Raw genomic sequence first — 21,270 nt, 5'->3', positions numbered from 1 at the left:
ATGTAAAGTTGAGTAGATGACGTATGGCCTGATACAAAAAACTTTGTGTCTTACAGGCAACAGCTGACCATGTAGTTATTTGACCTGAATACACATACATTTGTTTGAATCTACATGGTAATGACAGATACACTTAAAGTATGTTAAATAGAAATAAAACTACTGCAAACAGTTGCGGGGGGGGTGGGTGGGTGGGGAGGGGGTGGGTGCTTTATCAATAGAATAACCATTAATGATGCTATAAAATATAATTAAGGAGTTGAATCTCACTTCTTATTGGAACACAATGACAACAATAACATTTTTATAGCAACAGGTAACAGGTGAGGAACTCAAAAATCGACACATTTTTCAATGCACTGCACTATTACTAATGAAATACAAAATGTGATTACAGGTAGTGAAAGACACAATGATATGAAATTATAGAATTTTATTGGCCTGTTAAAAGTAATTTCATGTAATACATTTTTTATAGATTGTGCAAAGTGTTATGGCAGTTGGGAATACAAACAATGTTTTGTTTTATTTGGGAATAAAAACAATGACTGTCTGTTACAAGAAACATGAAAGATTTTCAACATGAAGAATTAGAGGGAAGAGGGGGAGAAAAGACTCACAGCTTGCTGATGGATAACAGCAAATAATTTTTAAACCACAGAATCACAGAATGGATCAGGTTGAAAGAGACCACAGTGGATCCTCTGGTCCAGCCTCCCTGCTCAAGCGAGGTCATCCCAGAGCACATGGCACAGAATTGTGTCCAGATGGTTCTTGAATATCTCCACTGAAGGAGACTCCACAACTTCTCTGGGTGATCTGTGCCAGTGCCTGGTCACCTGCACACTAAAGAAGTTCTTCCTCATGTTCAGGTGGAACTTCCTGTGCATCAGTTTGTGCTCACTGCCTTTGTGCCGCTATTTGGCTTTCATAATGAGATACTATGGTGGAAGGCAACTTTGTGCTAAAATTTAGAATATTACTTTATTCCATGTGTGAAAAAAATACTTTCCATATGTGAAAAAATACTTTAAAAAACGTTAACATTCTATATTTTAAATCAACTTAATGACTCTTCCTGTTTTTAACCTGAGCCTGAAATATAAAAAAAGACTCAGGAACAGAGAGCTCTGAATGGCAGTGAAAGATTTGAAGTGTATTTGTTTAAGACTCTGGTCTTGGGTTTGTGCAGTGATGCGGCAGCCTAATTATGCTTGCACACTAGTAAAGTCAGTGATACCTATGGAATAGCTGTGTTTAAAAAAACACTCTAAAATAATACTAAAATACTTTGGAAAAAATCAGGATTACTTTTCTGTTTGATGGACATACCTGAAAAGGGAGCCCTACTGTGCTTACATCAAAGAATAAACAAAGCTATCATAAGAAAGCCATGCCTTTACCCTTTACTTCCTCAAATATCAGATAGTTCTCTGAAATTTTATATGGTTATTCTTGTCATTCCAGCTGAGGAACAAAGTAACAGTGAAAACATGTATGCAAGGAGACAGTTTCCTGCTATATTAAGAGGTAATCTGCTTAGTAACCCTGCTGTGACTTGCTGCCTCTAGAGATCATGGTGGAATGGCCCTCTTCAAAATGAAAGCAGTTTGGCTCTATGCTGCCTACAACTCTGCTGCAGGCCAGAACACGTGCTTATCCAACACACTCCTTGCAGCTGAAAAAATATAGCTAGTCATGGAAGGTTGCTATTAAAATTAGAAGGATATAGCATGTCCATACTAAAATAATACACACTCTCTCGTGGGCTCTTCCAATCTATTGCCTTTTTTTGGATGAAAATAAGTCAACCAGGTAATCTCGAGGCTGATTAAAAGACAATACCATGTTCAGTCCAAGTTCAGTCACATACATGCTTGTGGAACTGAACAGCTATATTTATTTCCAATCACTGCATCATTTACTATCTTCAGAGCAGATTTAATTTGTATGAACAAAAGAAAAACAGAGCAAATGGAAGCCAGCTTCAGAAGTTTGGGCATACACATTCCTATGGAAGTGGGACAATGAAATGTGCTGTGACACGTGAAATACACAGCACCAGCATTCCCTGCGCACTCTGTGACGCTGCATTCATGCTCAATGCTTCCAACCACCCACAAACACATGTTCTGGAGATCAGATTATGAAAATCTCACACAACATGGACCTACATTATAATGTGGAATACTTTACACCATCACATAATGGTGGCAAAGTCCTTCAAAAGGATATTCCAAGACGCTACACATTTGTGCCCTAAGAAGAAGAGAGCTTACCACAACTCAAAAAGTAGGACATTGAGCTCTCTGAAGAACAGAAAACAGAACCACCAACAATTGGGAGGAAGAGAAGAAGCCAGAGAGAATGATGGAGAAGAAGAAAATACTAAAAACCGTTACGTAAGCTTTTGGGGTTTTCTTTTGAAATAAACATGAACAAAATACTTTGCTGCTCAGTCTACTAATAACTTTTGAATTATTTCAAATAATAACATATTGTTAACAATAATAATTATTGTAACTGGAAAAAATGGCTGAATTGAAAAGAGCTTTTAATATAACCTTCAACTTTACAAACTATTTGTAAGTTTTTAAGCATTAAAATAGATGCAAATGAAGTGATGGCCTTCATGGTGATGATTAGCTGTCAACTTAACATGGACAACTGGGTAAAGGGATTGACAAACTTTGTATGAAGGCTTCTGTTTAAAGAGCCACTTGAAAGTGTATGGGTCATTTTCATATGGCAAAATTTCATGTGTTTTATAGTTTTTAAAAAATCAGGCTTAGGAACTTACTTTCTTAGGAAAAAATTGATTTTTAGTGCTTCTGCCAACAGTCAAAAAAGAAAAAGCAGTCCCTACAAGAACTATTTGAAGTAAAATTGTATTCCACTAGCAGTCCAGAGGTTTTCTTGGCATTGTCTGCTGTTTCCAAGGATCTTGATCTTACTCGCACTGAAATGCATGTTTTGCTTCACTGCTGCCTGGGAGAGGTCCAGCTGGTAGACAAAGGCAGTGGAAAGGGTGAAGACTGCCTTTCACAGGTTACGATAGTCAAGACACGTATTGCCATGAAAATGTCTCATAGCAGCCTCAGTCTGCCCTGGCTGTGAGCTTCCAGGACTCCCACTAAAAAAGAGAGGATCTCTAGACAGCTTTCTTCAGGAACAGACATTTTGCAACTGCTCCCGCCTCGCTTTTCATGACAGGCAGCTGCAGCGAGCGCAGCTCTGACCTCTGCCTGGGAACAATGCACTTCTTTGCAACACAGACCTGGCCACTGGTCAAACTTCCATCACATTCAACAGAAACAGGTTTATTTAACAGACTGGATGACATGACTTGCCTCACACCAAAACACCCCCAGCAGTGTTTCCTCTCTGGGCCCCAAACTAATCTGCCCATCAAACTGCTCAACAGCTTATCTCAACATGTCTCTGAGCATATTAAATGTCTATCTAAAATAAATTCTAGTACAAATAAACCCCTTCTAGCAGAACCATAGAAATATGCTTTTATTTTAGTTTCATGTCTGGCACAGCGGAAAAAAATAGCAACTCTGCCTTTAGACATTTCATAGCCTTTTTTATTGCTCAGTAAAACAATATAAAAGCTTTTTAATGTCAAATCCTGGATGTTCATCAATTTTTACCATGTTAATGGTTCCTGTATGATTTTTAGTTTCAGTCTCATTTTATTTTAAGGAGGTCAAGAATTTGTAATTAAGTGAGCCCTTTGTAAACCAACACCATTTGGGTAGATCAGAATCTCTACAGTTACAAGCCATGTCACTTACAATCAAGACAGAAGCTAGTGGGTATCATAATTTCCATGTTAAAAAGTTTAGCTCCCTTAGCTTTAAGAGGCTCTGTTCACATACTGAAAAAAAAACATTTTAGGAACATGTAGTCTTTTTCCATCAAGCATTAAACATCTGTGCTAAGACATTATTAGTAAAAAATCACGTGCTGTAATCCATAATGTTCTGTGAATATCTGCATCAAGTAATAATGTACTGAGTGTCTAACAAAATGTAGTACAAAATATGTAAGAAGGATATTCTACAATACAGATATAAAAATATATATATATATTTCAGTGGTGCATAGATCAGTTGTTTATTAAAGTACCACCATGATTACATAAAATCCAAAATACTGTGTCAGTACATTCTGAAACATTTGAAGGTCAAACCTACCCCTATCCAATAAAGATGAACTGCAAAGTGCAACAAAATAAGTTACAAAAAATTATGTAAAATCCCCAATCAATAACTGTGCATATTTATGCATATAAATATTATGAATCAGAAAGAACTACTTTTTAAAATTAAATATTTCAAAAGTCAACTGCCAAATTCCAGCTTTGCAAGTTTGCTTTTTCCCTGCCAAAAGAAAAGGGTTCAGATTCTCACCTCATTAATTCAGCAATAAATTGTGAACACATAACTGAAATACGCTAACTTTGTCCCAGCAAACTTCAAACTGGAATTTGGGCTACTGGGTCAAGGTCTGCTCATGATCCAATATGCGTTTGATGTAAGTCCACTGACTTTAGTTCAAATGTTGCCACTAGATGATTGTCTACTGATTTAGAACCACCTTTATGACATCAGATATTATTTCAACAGGAGGACAGATTCATGGATAAGCAAGAAGTCCAAGAAAAAATTAATTAAAAGGAAAGTAAAATGAGTCAGTAAGCAGCAGAGAAAGTTAGGATCTCTGGAAAATAACACCATGTCTTATAAGACACCGACTTAGGGACAAAAAAAAGGCAGACATTCCTAATACTCTTTCTCAGGAACAGCAGAGCACTTGATGACATCTAACTTCAAACAGGAACTATGATGGATATCCTTAATTGCTGCCATCCCTCCCCAAATCACCACAGTATGTGCAGGGCGACAAAGACAACACGATTTCTAGGTCATCAGTAGACTTCCAGCTCTGTCCTCCTCTTTAATGTGGGGAGCAGAATACAGCTTTGGGACAGATTTTTAGCAACTGCATCTCCCCTTCTCTAACTAGTGGAAAGGGAAAGGAAGTATTCCCCTACAAAGGGCTAGAAGTATGCAAATGTGGATGCATGTCTTGACTAATAAGGATATTTCTGAAACTTGAGCACAGCAGGGATAAAGAACTTGAATGCAACAGACTCAAGAGAACACAAGAAAAAAGTTGAAGGATTAAGAGACTTAGAAGGCAAAAAGTAAACACACAAAAATAGTATTAAAGAGTCAATAGAGTACTGTAGAAAGAGAGGAATGATGTATGGCTTTAAAAGACTGCAGTAAAAGAAAAGGTGTTACAATGGAAGAGTGAAAATGGCTGAAATTACAAACAGGTAACAATGAGAAGCAAATATATTAGGGACAAAATAATATCGTCTATTTCATTAAACATAGTTGTAAGGGGATAAATTCAAAACAAATCTCAAAAATTTAACCAGAATACACAGAAACATAAGCATCTACCTCAGTCATTCACTACTAGTCTTTCACTCTTTGTAGCTAAAACTCAGTTTAAAAAACCCTGAAACTTCATACTTCTTAAAACTCCCTAAATGGAAAAGATCAAAGTAGACCCTCAGGATTTGATACATAAATCAAATGAAAATTAATTTCTAGTACTATATCTAAATGCAGCCCTACTCTTGAAATATGCTCATGCCTTCATTTAGCTTTACTTGTTACAGTTGACTCTTCTCTGCAGTATAGTGAAGCACATTCTGAAGCATACTTCATAGTTAAATGCAAACAGTTAAACAAGCCTCTAAGTCTACATCTGAAGGACCAGCCACATACCATCATTCTTCTTGCTCTTGGCTCAGAATCAGCATTCTGGCCTACTGCAGATTTGTGTGCTTTTTCAAACTTAGGGACTATCTTGAGTAAGCACAACCTAACTGAATATCTAAGTGATGGCACTGATTCAATACCCAAACACACCCAACTGTATTGCCACCCTTCTGTATATAACTTAGACTCCTCATCTTCCTGGTAAAGTCAGTGGAACTACATATATAATAAGATTTGCAGGGCCAGCTCTGCAATTTACTGCTTCAGGAGTTAAGACCATATTCTGCAAATATACAAGAACTTAACTTTAAGGATGTGAGCATTTCCACAGAAATCAGTGAGCTTGCACACACACTCAAACTTAGCATTGTAGAAATTTTGCAGAGGCGTTAATTCATTAAAATAAAAGCAGCTTTGCAGTTCACCTTTGATAAATATTATTTATAAAAACATCGTCTTTCCAGTTAAGTTCGAACAGAAAAAAAATTGACAGAGGAAACAATATAATTTCATTTCAATGTCATTTTGGAAGACACAGTGAGGAAAAGGCAATAGGAAAGAGTCTGGTAGCTTATTTCTGGAATTTCTTGAGTTTTTTTAGCTGCCTCAGGGCTTCACTTTTCCCTGCTCTTGGAAAAACAGCTACTGATTTGAATGTACTATAGTTCTCCAAACATAACCAATGTTTAAAAGAGAAATCCAAGGGAGGTGGCACTTCACTGGGCAAGAACACTGTCCACTCCCTACAGTGCAGCACACAGATTGCAAGCTCAACAGCCCCTCTCTCATCTTTTTCCTTATTTCATTTACCCATCCAGTGGGATCTTATGAAATAAAACAAAACCTAAAAAAAACAAAATAAAGTGTGAGAAATCATGCTTAAAAAAAGAAAAAAAGTCAAAGAAAAATCAATACAAAAGACCAAACACAAATGAATACTTGACAATCAAACACATACACATAAAAAGCATTTAAAGCATACATAAATTAGATTAAAACTGTGAATGAATTTATGAAAATGATGACATCACCTCTATCTTGTGGCTAAAGATTTTATTTGTTAAATAAAAATGTAAAACATGTGCTATATCTTTGTCTTTAACATATCAACAAACTCAGACTGAGCTGTAATGCAGTAAGTCTAGAATTCTCCAGCCAGGGACTGTGCTATGTATGGGTTAGAAAAACCTCAGCCAGGTGCTTTGCCTTGTGCCAAGGCTAATGGTGAACAGCCCAATGTGCACAATCAAGTTCTCTGCCTTTAGTTTGGTACACCAATTACTTGCATGGTACCCCACTATGCCACAGACTTATTCTAAGTACCAGGATCCTCTCTAACTTTTGTTTCACACCTTAGCTTTGTGCACATCATTCTTTCTGCCTGCTCTGAACAGGCTGCTGCCCTTAGTGCATTAACTGCCTGTGTAATGGCAGAAAAACGTGGAGGTGGGAGAAATATTAGTCAATTATCTTAACTGTATTTAAATATCAAGAGGAACTTAAGAATCAACAACTAAATATGATTGCACATTGAAATACATAAAAATCCCCAGAATGTGTTCTGGTCTGAGATGAAGGACAAATCTACCCCCCAAAACTTACCTGACTGGCTAAGGACAAAAATTTTTTTTAAAAGCTACATAGGGTCCTGCGTGGAATTCAGCTAGCTGAATTAATGGCACAAAAACTTCCTAGAACAGTGTTGCCTTACCTAGTCTGTTGTTATCTGATGCAGTTGAGTTATTATGTACATCACTGTTGACAGCCACCATTACTTGTTCTAATAACATTTGAAAAAAACACATGCGAGAGTTTTACTATTAGTCAGCAAATGTAAACTTCAATAGTAGTTTTTATCTGTTTTTTGGGCTTTTTAATCTTGTTTTAATAACAAGTGTTTGTGAAGACTGAAAGCTTACCGATATTCCACAGAAATCTAAACAATTCAGAGCCAAATCTGTATTTGCTTTCAATGAATGGGACTTACACTATCAGCTTCAAGAAAAGTTAAATTTCAATGTCAGTAGCAATGACTAATTCATGTGCATTGCATTTTCTTGTTTGTTTCTACCCTGGAAGTAGGTAATCGCACATTCAGATGATGAACTTGCTAGCTTTGTACAATCCCACATTTCCAAAAGTGTGCGTCAAAATGCCTTTTCTTTGAAACAGTTATTAATGTCTCATATAAGGTGCCAAAAAACCCCAAAGGAACCTGCTAATTCACAGACAAAAATAGAGTAGCAGTTGAAGAAAGCCTCATTTCAGAACAGTAAGCAATTATCTGAAGGATATTTAGAAGTTATAGGTTAGAAAAGGAGTAATATCATCCGGGTTTTAGTAGTCTACAATTAAGTCTACTGCATGGGTGCTACTTTTCTCTTGAATTTCTCAAGTCATTCAGACCTCTCCTGGAATTTTGCTTTCTTAAATATAAGAGATTGCATATGTTCTTGGCAGCTTAAGACAAAGGACACATACATGTATTTACATAAAAACACACATTTATACCACACTTTTAACACAAGAGAAAATCATTGCAAGGGAAAGGTTTTTTGACTTTTAGATTATTCCTTACCTGGTCTGCTGCAGTCAGAGTGAAATCATATTGCTATGTTTTAAGACACCTCTGAATTTTAATTTGAGGAGTTGCCAACTAGTGAACTAATATTTAGTGTACAGTACACAGGTAAAATAGAGGTACAAACCAGATCTCTTACAACTACTGCAAACTTCACACGATAAGTCATGATGGAGGGCCAGGGCTGTGGGGAAGGTGGTACAACTATTTTAAGGAAGGCAAGCTGATGTGTTCTTGTAAACCACCAGAGATGCTTAGAGAGATGGTTTAATGGTGGGCTTGGTAGTGTTAAGTTAATGATTGGACTTGATGATCTTAAAGATATTTTTCAACTAAAGTGACTCTATTATTCTCTATTCTTAGTTGCATTTGTGTGTATTTTAGTAATCCTGCGACAGTGGCACATAAAACAACTATTATGGGAGAATCCTCAGACCTATGACTGAGCAGTCTACAGGAGTAAAGGAGTTCACAAGGGGAAGGGAGTCCTGCAATTCCTATTAAGGCAGAAAAATTAATCACAATGAAAATGTATTTTGAGGAAAAAACTAAGTAACAGAAAGGAGTAAAAAAATAAGAAAGAAAGAAAGGGAAAAGGCAAAAGAAAGAGAAAAGTGAAAATAAGATGAGAGTCTTTTTTTTTAGTGTTTAATCACTAAAACACGGAAAGAAATCAGGTGCAGTACATAGAAAAGGATATATGAATACAAACAAAATAATTGTGGGGAGTGGGGCGGAGTGGGACAATGCAGCAAGAAAACAGGACAAATATAAAGATGCAGAAACTGAACAGAAGTGCTTTAAAAACAAAACTTCATTTGTATACTGGATCTCTGACTATTTGGAGACATTGAGCTAACAAAGGCAAAATATTATGGGCAGTAGATATTCAGAAGATGATTCCTAAATGGGATGCCAACTTCCCATTTGACTTCTCAGAGTTCAAATGGAGTCAGTTAGGCAGGTTGAGGGAAAGCTTCATTTTGGGTTGAATTGCTGCTGAGGTGCTAGATTCTGAGTTTAATATTAGTTTTAAAAGTACACTGCTGTTATATAAGCTGCCACTCAGACTTGCAGAGGAAAGTACACGAAAGAATAAAAATAAAAGAACGTCAAAATGAAAGTGGAAGACAAGAAAAAAACTATTCATCTTCCCTGTACAAGGAATGACAGAATTTCATTCATCCTTTAAAGGAACATTATGTATCTGTCTCTCTGAAATGCAAATTTGTCCAAGACAGTAAAGAAAATAATAAGTAGTTTAAAATGTGATAACTTTACTTCCAATAGCAGTTCTTCATTCAAAAAGCTTTGAAATCAGCACTGAATTAATTACTAGTCTTTAAACAAACATCATAAAGAATCTGGAGTACACTATTTTGGGAACATCAAATTTATGCCTAACTGCTTAATAAAAAGAGTAGTTTGAATTATATTATTAATAAGGATCTGGTTGAGCTACCAGTGAGGACTTTTTTTTAATCCTACTTTCTAGAAGTACCACAGTTGACCATCTCATGAGCTTTGCAGACCTGTATCTCAGATACTGGATGATCTGTACTGTTCTGAGAGTTTACTGTGACTGGGAGCTGGATGAAATGCCACCAACTAACTGTTCCCAGCTTTTTGATTGATTAGAGAGGAAAGCATGAAAGGAAAAGTGTAACAGCACACCCCCTACCTTTATACCTACTGTAGTGATTTTGAAAGAGGAGCCTTTAAACATGACCATTTTTAAATATAAAGAAGCCGTTTTTTTCCATCTCTACTTCAACCAGCACACAACAAAAAAACTAAGCAGTCAATGGTGTTGTAACATCATATGCATCATAACATCTAATTCACGTATTTGGGAAAATGTCTGTTCTTGAGATAGTCGCAGATTCATGGACTCAATTTCTACCTATCCCAAAAATATCAATCACACTTCTTCTCACTGGTTATGTTCCCTACAAGCCACCACCTAAGTCATTCAGGAAAGAAAATGTTACATGATGGTCATCTTCTGAACTTTCTTCACAAAGCAAGATGCTAAATTTTAATTGCCTAAAATCCTTCTTGCTCCAACAGGCCTCAAAATACTATATTTCAATGAGTTGTAACAAACCGGAGCTCTGAAGTCAGTCTTCTTAGTCATTAACAACCTGACCTACACTGTCTAAATAAATGTTTCCCATAATTATGACTTAACTGAATATAAAACTTTTTATATATATTCACATCCCACTTGCCAATTATGTCAATATGAGTTACATAAATTTGGACACCATGTATGCATACCATGTATGTAAACCAAATCATTCAAGGGAAAGTACAAGGAAAAGAAGTGCTGAACAACTGAAACTTTCTATAACATTAAGTCTCATCCCATATTCTCTCTTCATCAACTGTAAAACATTGCATAAGGTTTGCATAAGGTTTATTCAGAATATTGTTTGTGGCATCGATCTAAAAGGATTTGAATCAAAAATCAATGCACATTTTACTTTTTCTAATGTGGACTAAATGAGCATACACGGCATGTATCTCTTCATTCTTTTTACATGAACTGTGATTCCTATGGAGAAAGTTCAAGCTGATGACTGGAAGGGAGGAAGGCTAAGGTAAGATGCAGCTGTATTACCGAAAAAGGAGTCTTACAAAATTTGTCAATTTCTCGTTACAAGAAGGAAAGAAAATTAAACCATTTATTCCTAGTTCTATTTGCTTCTTGGACCAGAGCCATTGCTTCAAAGAACAGTGCTGGCTAATGCTGTGGCAAAATCAGAACAAAATGTCACCTAACTTTTGTAGGAAAGTGAGAAGAGACTCCTGGATAGCTTTTGCCGAATTTTTGTTGCACAAGGAAGAATAATGTCTTAGAGCAAAACACAACAGCAGAAGCTAAAATTCTCTGAAGAAATACCTACCATTTCATAGGATTTTGCAGATTTTACACACACCAGTCTCAATACTGCCTTTTGTTTCAGAGCACAAAAATATAGACATTCACTACAATTTTTTTCTTTCATCTAAAAATAGTTTTTACCTGATGAAATACTAAGACCATATTTTTAATTCATATAATTAAGAGTTCAAATGACAAGCATAAATATTACTTTTTTAAACTAATGATAAAACCATGTATAGAAGACAAAAAAATCGACTTATTGGGGGCCAGGAATTCACAGAAAATTCTGTATCTGAATTCAACATTAGTCTCTATTTTCTGATCCAGTTTTCCTGTAACCAAATTTACTTAGTAAATGGGAAAACTAGGACCAGAAGAGACTTAATAGTCTGACCCATGAAGTTATACATCAAGACAAAGAAATTTGACCCTCTATATGCTCCAATTACTTATAACAGGAAGGTAGCACACAATCATATTAAACTCAGGATTATTTACAGTAACCCAAAGCTAAAAACTTTCTTCAAAATATACAGTATCTTATAAAGATTTCTTTTCTACTATAACTGTCTCTACGTCTAATGTCTAAATTTATTCTCCACAGATAAGGATACATGGCTTGTAATTTTATGGATGCTTCCACCTGTATTAGATTTCCAAATAAGCATAATAAAAGTGTAGTCATCTGCGTCAGTATTGCAGCCAGTATTCAAACTATTTAATTGTTTGTTTCGTTAATCTAAAAGTTTATGAAATAAGAATTGAGGTCAAACAGAATTACACATACTTGGGTATAGAATCTCATAAAGCTGTTCTCAGTGTAAAAGAAGTTAGAAATAAGAGAAGATAAAACTGGACCTTTTTACTCAACATTTTAGAAACCAAAAATATTTTGTGTTAACAGTCCTCTACACTGTTAATAAGGATCATTTAATATCTTAATCTGTTTTTCTTTAGTTTGATCTTGACTTTTGATTTTATTTCCCAGTATGATGCATTAGATATGATGCTAATTTTCCAAGCAGGCAGCAGAAAAGAAAACATTTGTGCTCTGCACTCTTGAAGGAGAAAATATTTTATCTTTCTCAATGAGAGTCATTACCCTCATGACTTCCAGGGCAATATCCAACAGAAGTTTCCTTTTCCAGTACTGCTGCTCATGCTGCAGTTGTTTTGCTTTCTATTGATTAGGCAGTCAAGGACATTAAGAACTGAAGCTCAAACCACCACTACTCAGAGACAGCCAGTACATATATTTTACAGAGCTTCTAATTCAGGGACAGTTGAAGGAAAAAGTAGAGAGTGTGAATAAGCAACTGCTCAGACACTGAAACAGAACCCGGCATAAACAAGAACTCCCCACAGAACTACAGAATATGTGCATTAGTAGAAACCCAACTCACAGGAAAGAGTGTAGCAATTACTATTTGCATACACATTTTAAAAAATGGATATCTGCGGGTTATTTTACAGTTCATTTGCATGAAACACTGTATGCCTGAGAGATCAATCAATAAATCAAGGGATGCTTTCTCAAAGCTTCCTGCAAGTACTTTAAAAGTCAAAGCTCTTAGGAAAGAAGGTACTTTACCTTATGACATCCCTAGAATTTGTGCTTAAATGCACTCATTGGTATGCATGTAAAATGCAGAAATGCTACTACACGGCTACAATTTTGACAAGTGTCAGTTTACAGCCACAAGGAAGATCAGAGAGCTTGAAAGACACAGCGTAATTATGTCTTGCCCCTTTGAAAAAGAGAATCACTGTCAATTTTGAAACCATTCTGTCTCTACCCAAATGTTGAAGACAACCCTACCATCCAGTTATCTTAAGTAATTCCAAATATTCTGCATTTTCAATATATGACCTTTTAATAAGAGCTGGAAAAAGAGTTTTTATATACAAATTAGGGAAATAGCAGTACTTGTTACAGTGCAATACGAGTTATGGAACTGTATCACATATGTCCATTTATAATGGGATTATTTTGCTTACTGTTCCTTTACCACAATATTAGCACCTTTGATCTATTACTGTCCTCACAGCTGTTATTGAACAATTCTTCATCTTCCTTGCTATGACGTTTTACCTTGTGTCTGTGAAATCTGAACAATTCTTAAAAGGTGCATCTCATAATCACTCAGTGCTTCTAGTAAAACAAAATGGGCTTTCTTTACTTCATCAATTTCAACTGCCTTCCTTTACAGTCACTACTAATCAAGTACTTCCACACAGCAATTAAAAATTTTTCTTTAAAAAACCTTATCATTATCTTGATTGTGATCAATGATCAAGATAATGGATTGACAGCAAACAACCAAGAGCCAAATTCTAGCTAGTCCCATTAATATTATGCTACATGAAGATAAACTATGTGATTTCTGTGCATCTCTTCTTCCTCCATCTTCTGCAGGCTTCTAAGTCCAGAACCAGAGATTACTGCCCCATTTTGTTACAATAATGGCTCAAATATTTCACCCCACAAATTCTCTCTTGATTGAAAACTTAAGATGTAGGTACCATAGGTGATCAGGCCCACACAGCATGTGTTTATGAGATGTTGGTTCTGATTGACAAACCTGGTCTAAATCTATGTCAAGGCAATGCACTTGATGGATGAGGGAAGGGCTGTGGATGTTGTCTGCCTGTACTTTAGTCAAGCCTTTAAAAGCATTTCCCACAGCACTCTCTGGAGAAACTGGCTGTTCATGGCTTGGATGAGTGCACGTTCTCAGGGTTAAAAACCCTCTGGATAGCTGGGCCCACAGAGTGTTAGTGAATGGAGTTACACTCAGTTGGTGACCAGTCACCCCTGGCTTTCACAAGGGAAAAAGACAAAAGAGCAAAAGAATTTCACTAGTTATCTCTTACCACAAATTCAATGCCACAGAAAGGGAAAGAGACCACCTTCAAGTTGCTGTCCACTGAAGCTTAGCTAAAATAGTCCTCTGCAGTAACACATGGCCTTTGAGGGTGGTGAAGAATGAGGCACAGTATGTTTCCTCCTGAACCTCGAGGCCTGGTTTTGCATTCCTGAAAAGTCATCTTGAAGTTTTGTATACACTTGTAGGCAGTTTGAAGAATGTGCATTCAGGTTCTGCACCTATTTCAAGGCTCCATTATCTTTTCTTTCTCCCTGGATATTACAGTATATTGGAATCCTTCCCCAATACAGAAGATGGGGAACATTTGTAAGGAAAAATACTGCACAAAACTGTACTAATTGAAGCAATTTGAATCTTCCAAATCCCATCTACTTGGAGCCATTGTGAAAACCATGTACAATTACTCCAGTCTAGCCTTGGTTTGCTTTACTCTGTTCTCAGTTTTACATGGACACAAAATGGTTCTCCATTCAAAGAAGCATTCTTCACAGGATATACGAAGAAAAGGAGAAAGAAAGTGGTCTTGGGAAAAGGGAAGTTTCCACTTATTTTATTTATGAGTTCTACCTCTTACAGCACCCTTTTGATGCAACAAATCACGTGCATTTAATGTGCTAATTCTGCCTATATTACTACCACCTGTAGACCCACACACTTTTTAGTAAAAGCAAACAATTTTACTAAGTGATACTATGTAATTATAAATTTAGTTAACATCAAAGAAATGAGACATGAATCTATAATAGATACCATGTGTAATTGCCATAGCTGCCAGAGCAGGCTATTAGCAAATCAGTGAATAAGACTGTTCTCTTATTTGAAACTGTATTCCTGCAAGTGGAGTGCATGGGTTTACACCCACATCTGGCACACAGGATGCCATATATGTTATATAACTTTGAATTTCTGTCTGAATACTCTTTGTCAGCCAAAGAGTGCTGGCTACCACTAACACACTAGGAATAGAAATTTCCAAGGTGTTTAAACAGAAATAGAAACATCCTTTCCCTTTCTGTGCAAGTGAAACCCTATTTCCTGTCCTGTTAACCAGGTCAAGTAAAACCAATCTCCAGCATATTACTGTCATATAACTTTGTAGAGACAGAACAAGGAAAAGAGTATTTCTATTGCTCAATTATCACTGTAACATTGCTGAGGTGAGCCTCCTGAACTTCCCTCTTTCTGCACAAAGAATATTCTTGTACATGTATTAAGGTTAACAAAATGCTTGAAATACATTTGAAATAAACAACAATTCATCTGAAAGAAGAGTGATTGATGCTTTTCCTTCGGATTGATGCTTTCCCTAAAGGCTCCAAGAAAGGCAGAGTACTCAGTCTTCACAGTCAAACTGACCTTTCAATCAATAAATAGGCATACCAATACACCTGAGTCTTCTTTGGTCAGGCGAACAGAAGGCCTACTTTTTGGGTCCAAAAATAAACAGGTTCCAGCCTGCAGCAACTGCAGGTCAGGAGCACATGGAACCAGCAATGCTTTGGCCATGATGCTGCTGGTATCGGCCAAGGTGGTTTTCTGCACTTCTGCTACAACCACTGCACAAAGAACCAGCAACAGTGCTAACACCTGCCTTTCTTCCTTTCATAAGACAGGGTTCCCATCTCATTCCCATATCCCCGGCCTCCCCCCAAAAAATAAACTCGAGACTTACATGGCGCAAGGCTACTGCAAACTATAGCTTGAGTGACCCCTTCATACCTGACTAATCATGTGAATTCAGACACACAAGATGACGTGGAACAGACATACAAGAAAATCCAAACACTAGTTAACATGCCAAAATCTCTCTGGTGTGCAAGAGAGATGGTATGTGCAAAACTACTTGCTTCCAGGCCCATGTGCTAAGATAAAGACGACAAAGACAAAGAGGTTCAGGGCACAGATTTGCCAGTAAATAAAAATATGCAGGGGTGGATCTTCTTTTCTTTTGTTCACAATTATTTAATCTATATTAAAGTAAGTAACTATTTTGACCTAAGACAAACGGCATTCTCCTATAAAATGTTGCAGTACATTTCAAAGGAGAGAAGGTGCCAAAAATTTTTTTCAAGTACTTATAGGGCCATCCTACTTGAGGAATGAGGGAGAAGCTTGTTTTAAACCTGTGGGTACACTCTATGCCTTTCCCTATGGGCCAGAGAACATAGCCTTATCCCAGTGGCTTTAATGCCATTACAGGTAACCTGAAAGAGTGCTGTGCACTGCCCCAGAATCAAGTCAAATTATACAGTATATGCAAACCACACACTGTGATTACAGTCCAGAGAGACCACTTACGGGATAATGCAGGACTAAGTTATTTCTGATTACATGAACTTAATTGGAAGAGGTGAGTCAGTTATGTGAGATGCATGCTATTATTGCAACTGAATATATAATTTTCAAAATGATTGTACCAGTATTTGTTAGTGTAGGACCCAGAAGTGTGGCATTTGGCCAATGGTAATTATTTAGGCGTGTTGCCATGAATTACTATTGATGGAACACAAAGCAATTTTTTGACATTCTGTCAGAAAAATGCATTAAAGGTACTTGAGAGCTTTTGTGATTTTACTCTTGCCTGGACTGGAAAATAAGATGTTGATTGAAAAAATGGCAAAAAACTTTAAAAAACCCCACCCAAACCACACACAATCCTAAGTCAGAACACAAGATTTGCAACATTTCCCTGAATACACAGCTAGGTTTGCTTGCACCAATGGATTCGTAAGAGTTGCTTCACAATGTATATGTAATGAGCAAACCAGGACAGAAACTTATGTTTTTACATGCTTATTTACACCATTCCAATTTTTCAATTATTTCAATAGAAAAGAAATCGCTTTCAAGTTCTGTTCGAAGCCCTGACATTAATTTCCCAGATTCATAAGGGAACATTATATGCATCATTAATTATTCACAATTTTGACTGCATGTATATGTTTTCGAACAAAAATGTATGTATCCATGTATACAAACCTATACATACAGGATACATGCATCCTGAAAAAATATGACTGAAACATATGTAGTATTTTATAGTGACATCTGTTCTAAGAATAAGTAATTAATCAGGTCTATTTAATAACATTCTTTACAGGTTAGTCTGAATAGCTTTATTATCTCACCTTCATTGTCGCAGTCTTGCAATGAAAGCCATATTTGATCTACCAGACCAACTCCTTTTACTTCACCATGAACTGGAATGGAATGCATTACCATTAATGCAATTAATGCCAAGAGTTTGGTTTGCAATTGCCAATGTTACTAGTTTTTAAGTTTCTATTTCTACATCAATTGCTTTATTTTTCCTTCTACACTGCAGAAGAGAAAACATCCATTGTGATATTTTTAGATTGGTCTCATTTCACATTTATCACCCATAACCATCTATAACATGAGATTATTGGTATTTTTTGGACCAGATTCTACCAGACATAAACTGTGCATGTGTTTTAGAGCTATAGAAGTGCACATCACTTAAAAATATTTATTAAAAATTGCAAGATCATCTTTATGATAAGCAGCAAGGAGATATTCTTCAGTCACTGGCTAAATTCTTCTTGTGTATATTCTTGGCCTGCAAAGACAAACTTGTGGTACTAAAAATCTGCACAAAAGTCAGAGTCAAGGCTTGGTCATACTGCGTGAAGCAATTTTTTTTAGTTGGTGCTTATGGTTTTGTCCAGGACTTTTGCTTTTGATGGGTATCACATAGAGGCAAACCCCCTACTACCTAACATTGAAACAGCTTGTTCAGCACCTGGCGCTACTTCTCACACTCAGAACTGAGAGTAAACTACAACCAACTTGTGTTGCCCAAAGCTTCTGCAAGTGCCCTGCTGCTGTGCCAGAGAACCTGCTGCTCCCTAGCTGAAGGCAGGAGGTACCCATGCAGCCAAACAGCAGGTATCCAAATCTCCCTCTGCTCTACTCCAAGGTACTCAGCAAGTGGCTGAGATCACACAAATGTGGACAGAAGAATTTTTTGCAAATTCAGTGCTGAATATTCTTTGCAACGTGAAAAAAGATTAGCTTCGCATGCAAAGGCAGCAGATCTGCAGCCAGCAGATCTGGACATAGGTTATAAATTCAATGTAGGGACAAACATCTAAAAATAAAAAAAACATAAAAAAGCAAATCCCAGCCAAATGGCAAGGCTCAATTTAAATAATCTATTTAAATTATACCACTTGAAAATTTGTGTAACTGCACATTTATATATATATCTACATACAAACTCCCTCCAACATATTTCATATGAGTCACTGAAGAGATTTTTCCTTGGAAATTGCATTAACATTAAAAAAAAACAGCAATAGAAACAGATTTTCTATTACTAGCATTTTATGAACACCATAAAATCAATAGAATATATAAAGAATTCACTTAGGCCATATTAAATATTGTGTCAGTGGAAAGAGCAAAGTGAACTGTGGACATTCTTTGACTGATTCAGGATTATGATCAACAGCAAATCTGGATCCATCATGTTCAACAAGTGTGGTTAAATTCATAATATTCTATAATAAAGCTGAGCTCCAGAAGCTTGCTTCCGGAATTATTATGATAACTCTGAACTCTGTAATGACTTTTGACCTTTATCTTGCCCAGATTTTCCCTAAAAGGCAGGAAAAGGAAGAGGCGATGGCCTGAATGTTATTTATTATTTTTTAGCCGACACAAAAATTATACTAGTCAAAAATTTTTAGCTCCTGCAAATACATTCAGCTCATTCTACTCAAGTTAACAGATCTTAAACATCACTTTAAAGTCACAGAATTTAATTTTCAAGAAGCAGACACTGTAAAGCTGTATGATGTCTTTGTGAAAACTGAGGCATTTAAGAAAAGATTCACAGTCTTGCTTGCTTCTAGGCAAAGCATCAAAACTCTATTTTGGCAGCTTATTCAGAAAGAAAATGCTTGGCTGAGAGAATACTCCAACAGAATTCTAAACAAAAGATATTAAAATATTTTTCTGTATTTCTGACTATTTATGATATTTCTCAAGACAGGAAAGATATTTTACAGGGACAAATATTTCCATTGCCATTAAAGGAGCATTGTTTCCTTTACTGCAACTAAAATACTGGATCTGGTACTTCCCTTAGGATTTACAATATAACTTCAGGAAGTGAGGTTAGTTAATGAGCATGTAACACATTTACTTAGCCTACACTGAACTTAGTTCTAAATAAGGGAAAAGAAATTTATCAAAAATGTAGAAAAAAAGGCAGACAAAAACCATATTAATATTTTTTAAAATATATATTTCACTTGCAGCTTTAGAAAACGAAATACCAAAAGACATTAAGATGTATCATTGCCCATGCAATGGAAACAAACTTTGCAAAGACAGAAAATTTTGTCAAATTCAACTCTATTTCACAAATCCTGCAAAATCAAATAATTGATACATAACGTTGCTTAACGTCTTTCCTGTCCATAATGCAACCACAGTATTACTGGAGATAGGATGGCAGGGAAAAAGCCCCTTTCATGCCTGGCATGACGCTGTTCACAAAAGCAGCACCCTTGTAGCTGGATCAGAGCAGAGCCCTCCCCAGTAATAATGTGACTTTCTGTCCGAGTCCAGCTGTGCTAATAGTTATTGATGACAATCTCAAATAAAATAGTAATTAAATCTTCCAAAACACTCCTATGACTGGGCAAGGCTTGTGAGAAGGACAGATACCAAGTAGCAGTTCTGACCTTGAAAGGAAATTATTGATTGGATTTTGCCTTGTGAAAGGAAGGAGGGAAAACTGAAACCAACCATTCTGAATCATTAATGAGCTCCCACAGCATGGTCCTAACTCCAGTTTTTTACATATCCATGTGGATTTTTCTTTTGGCTTCCACAAAATTAGCTCATATGCAAGCTATACATGAAAAGAAACTATAAATTCATTCAAGACAACATGAAGATAACTTGTAGACTGCCACTCAAAGTTTGTGTATGTCAGACTGTGTAACCCTTAACAACATTAATGTTACACATACTTTTAAATACACACATATATATACATGTTTAGTGTGTATGTGTGTTTACTCATGTTATGTTAATTACGGTAAATGAGTAAAAGATGCTATTAATTGCCTGTGCTACTACTATGTTTCTGTTTGTACCATTGACGCAGAATGTGACTTTCCAGTCTTTTGACAATTCTTAGGACTGAAAGAACTTTGAGCATATTTTCTATGAGGAATTTGGCCCTAAGAAAGGAGATGTTTAGGTTGTTGATTTTTAAAGAAAAGCTCTTTATAGAATAAAACAAAATAAAATTATATGAAAAGTTATAATTTGTGCAGCAGGAAAAATTCAAATAACTGTTGTTTTGTATTAATTAGCACTAAGGTGATAAGAGAGAAGTAAACAGGGAGCAAAAAGCCTACCATTAGATAAAACATAGGAAAGTGTGTGATTATTTTCTCCTTATTTATCTTAAATTTTAATTATCCTCCTTCTTACTGAGTTTTCCCTCCTCAACATATTCCTTAGTTTTTCTTCTATGGCCTGCTTTCCTACAGATTGTCTCCAACAGCTTTTCTTCAGTAGGTCCAGCCATGCTGCTATTTACTGTAACACAAAGCACCCTCCTTTGCTCTTGGCTCATCTAGCAGTCCTAAAGAAAATAATCCCTATTAATGTACTTCTGAACAGAAGTCATAATTTAGTTTATAAAACTCCTTTTCTGATACCTTTATTAAACAAATCAACCATGTTAAAAATGGGAAACTATGAAGCCAAGATTTTTTTTTTTAAACGTGATCAAACCAAGTGAACTTGAAGAAAAACAACAAACAGTCAAAAGATCACTGACTTATAGGAATTTCCTCTTAAAGAGGCACAGTCCAACAAAATCCAGCAAGGTGGGAATACTAAACGATTTTTTTGTTTACCATCCAGTACAAGAAGGAATAAATGTGATGACTCCTGTCCTCACTGTCACACAGCAGTGCATTAGCAGAAGTGTACAGGCTGTGTCAGCAAAAAGGAGTGCACAGTGTTGTCTAAGACAGTGTGTTCATGTGTGAGAGAAACTGGTTACTTTCAATACAACCATGTGATTAGTTTCCCTCTAATTGCCTATTTAATTACCAA

General features: G+C 36.2%; 1 protein-coding gene across 7 annotated transcripts in view; it reads right to left on the bottom strand.

Moving 5' to 3' along the window:
• NTRK2 (neurotrophic receptor tyrosine kinase 2) overlaps positions 1-21,270 on the bottom strand; it is a 196,459-nt gene that overhangs the window by 100,456 nt on the left and 74,733 nt on the right. The window contains exons 12-14 of one of the 7 annotated variants that reach the window (XM_064735244.1): positions 17,292-17,363; positions 7,516-7,584; positions 419-6,648 (exon numbers count right to left, since the gene is read on the bottom strand). The exons of 2 other annotated variants lie outside the window; for them this stretch is intronic. In XM_064735244.1, the coding sequence (XP_064591314.1) occupies positions 6,611-6,648; positions 7,516-7,584; positions 17,292-17,363 (179 nt within the window). In that variant the 3' untranslated portion in view covers positions 419-6,610. Of the gene's footprint in view, positions 1-418; positions 6,649-7,515; positions 7,585-17,291; positions 17,364-21,270 lie in introns of those variants that run through there. 4 more of the 7 variants (XM_064735246.1, XM_064735247.1, XM_064735249.1 and 1 more) reach the window with 4 other exon arrangements.

Source organism: Zonotrichia leucophrys, chromosome Z, assembly GCF_028769735.1.
Source record: "Zonotrichia leucophrys gambelii isolate GWCS_2022_RI chromosome Z, RI_Zleu_2.0, whole genome shotgun sequence".
Taxonomy (NCBI): Eukaryota; Metazoa; Chordata; class Aves; order Passeriformes; family Passerellidae; genus Zonotrichia; species Zonotrichia leucophrys.
Note: the sequence above shows the minus strand (reverse complement) of the source record. Positions and strands in the feature narration are given on the sequence as shown.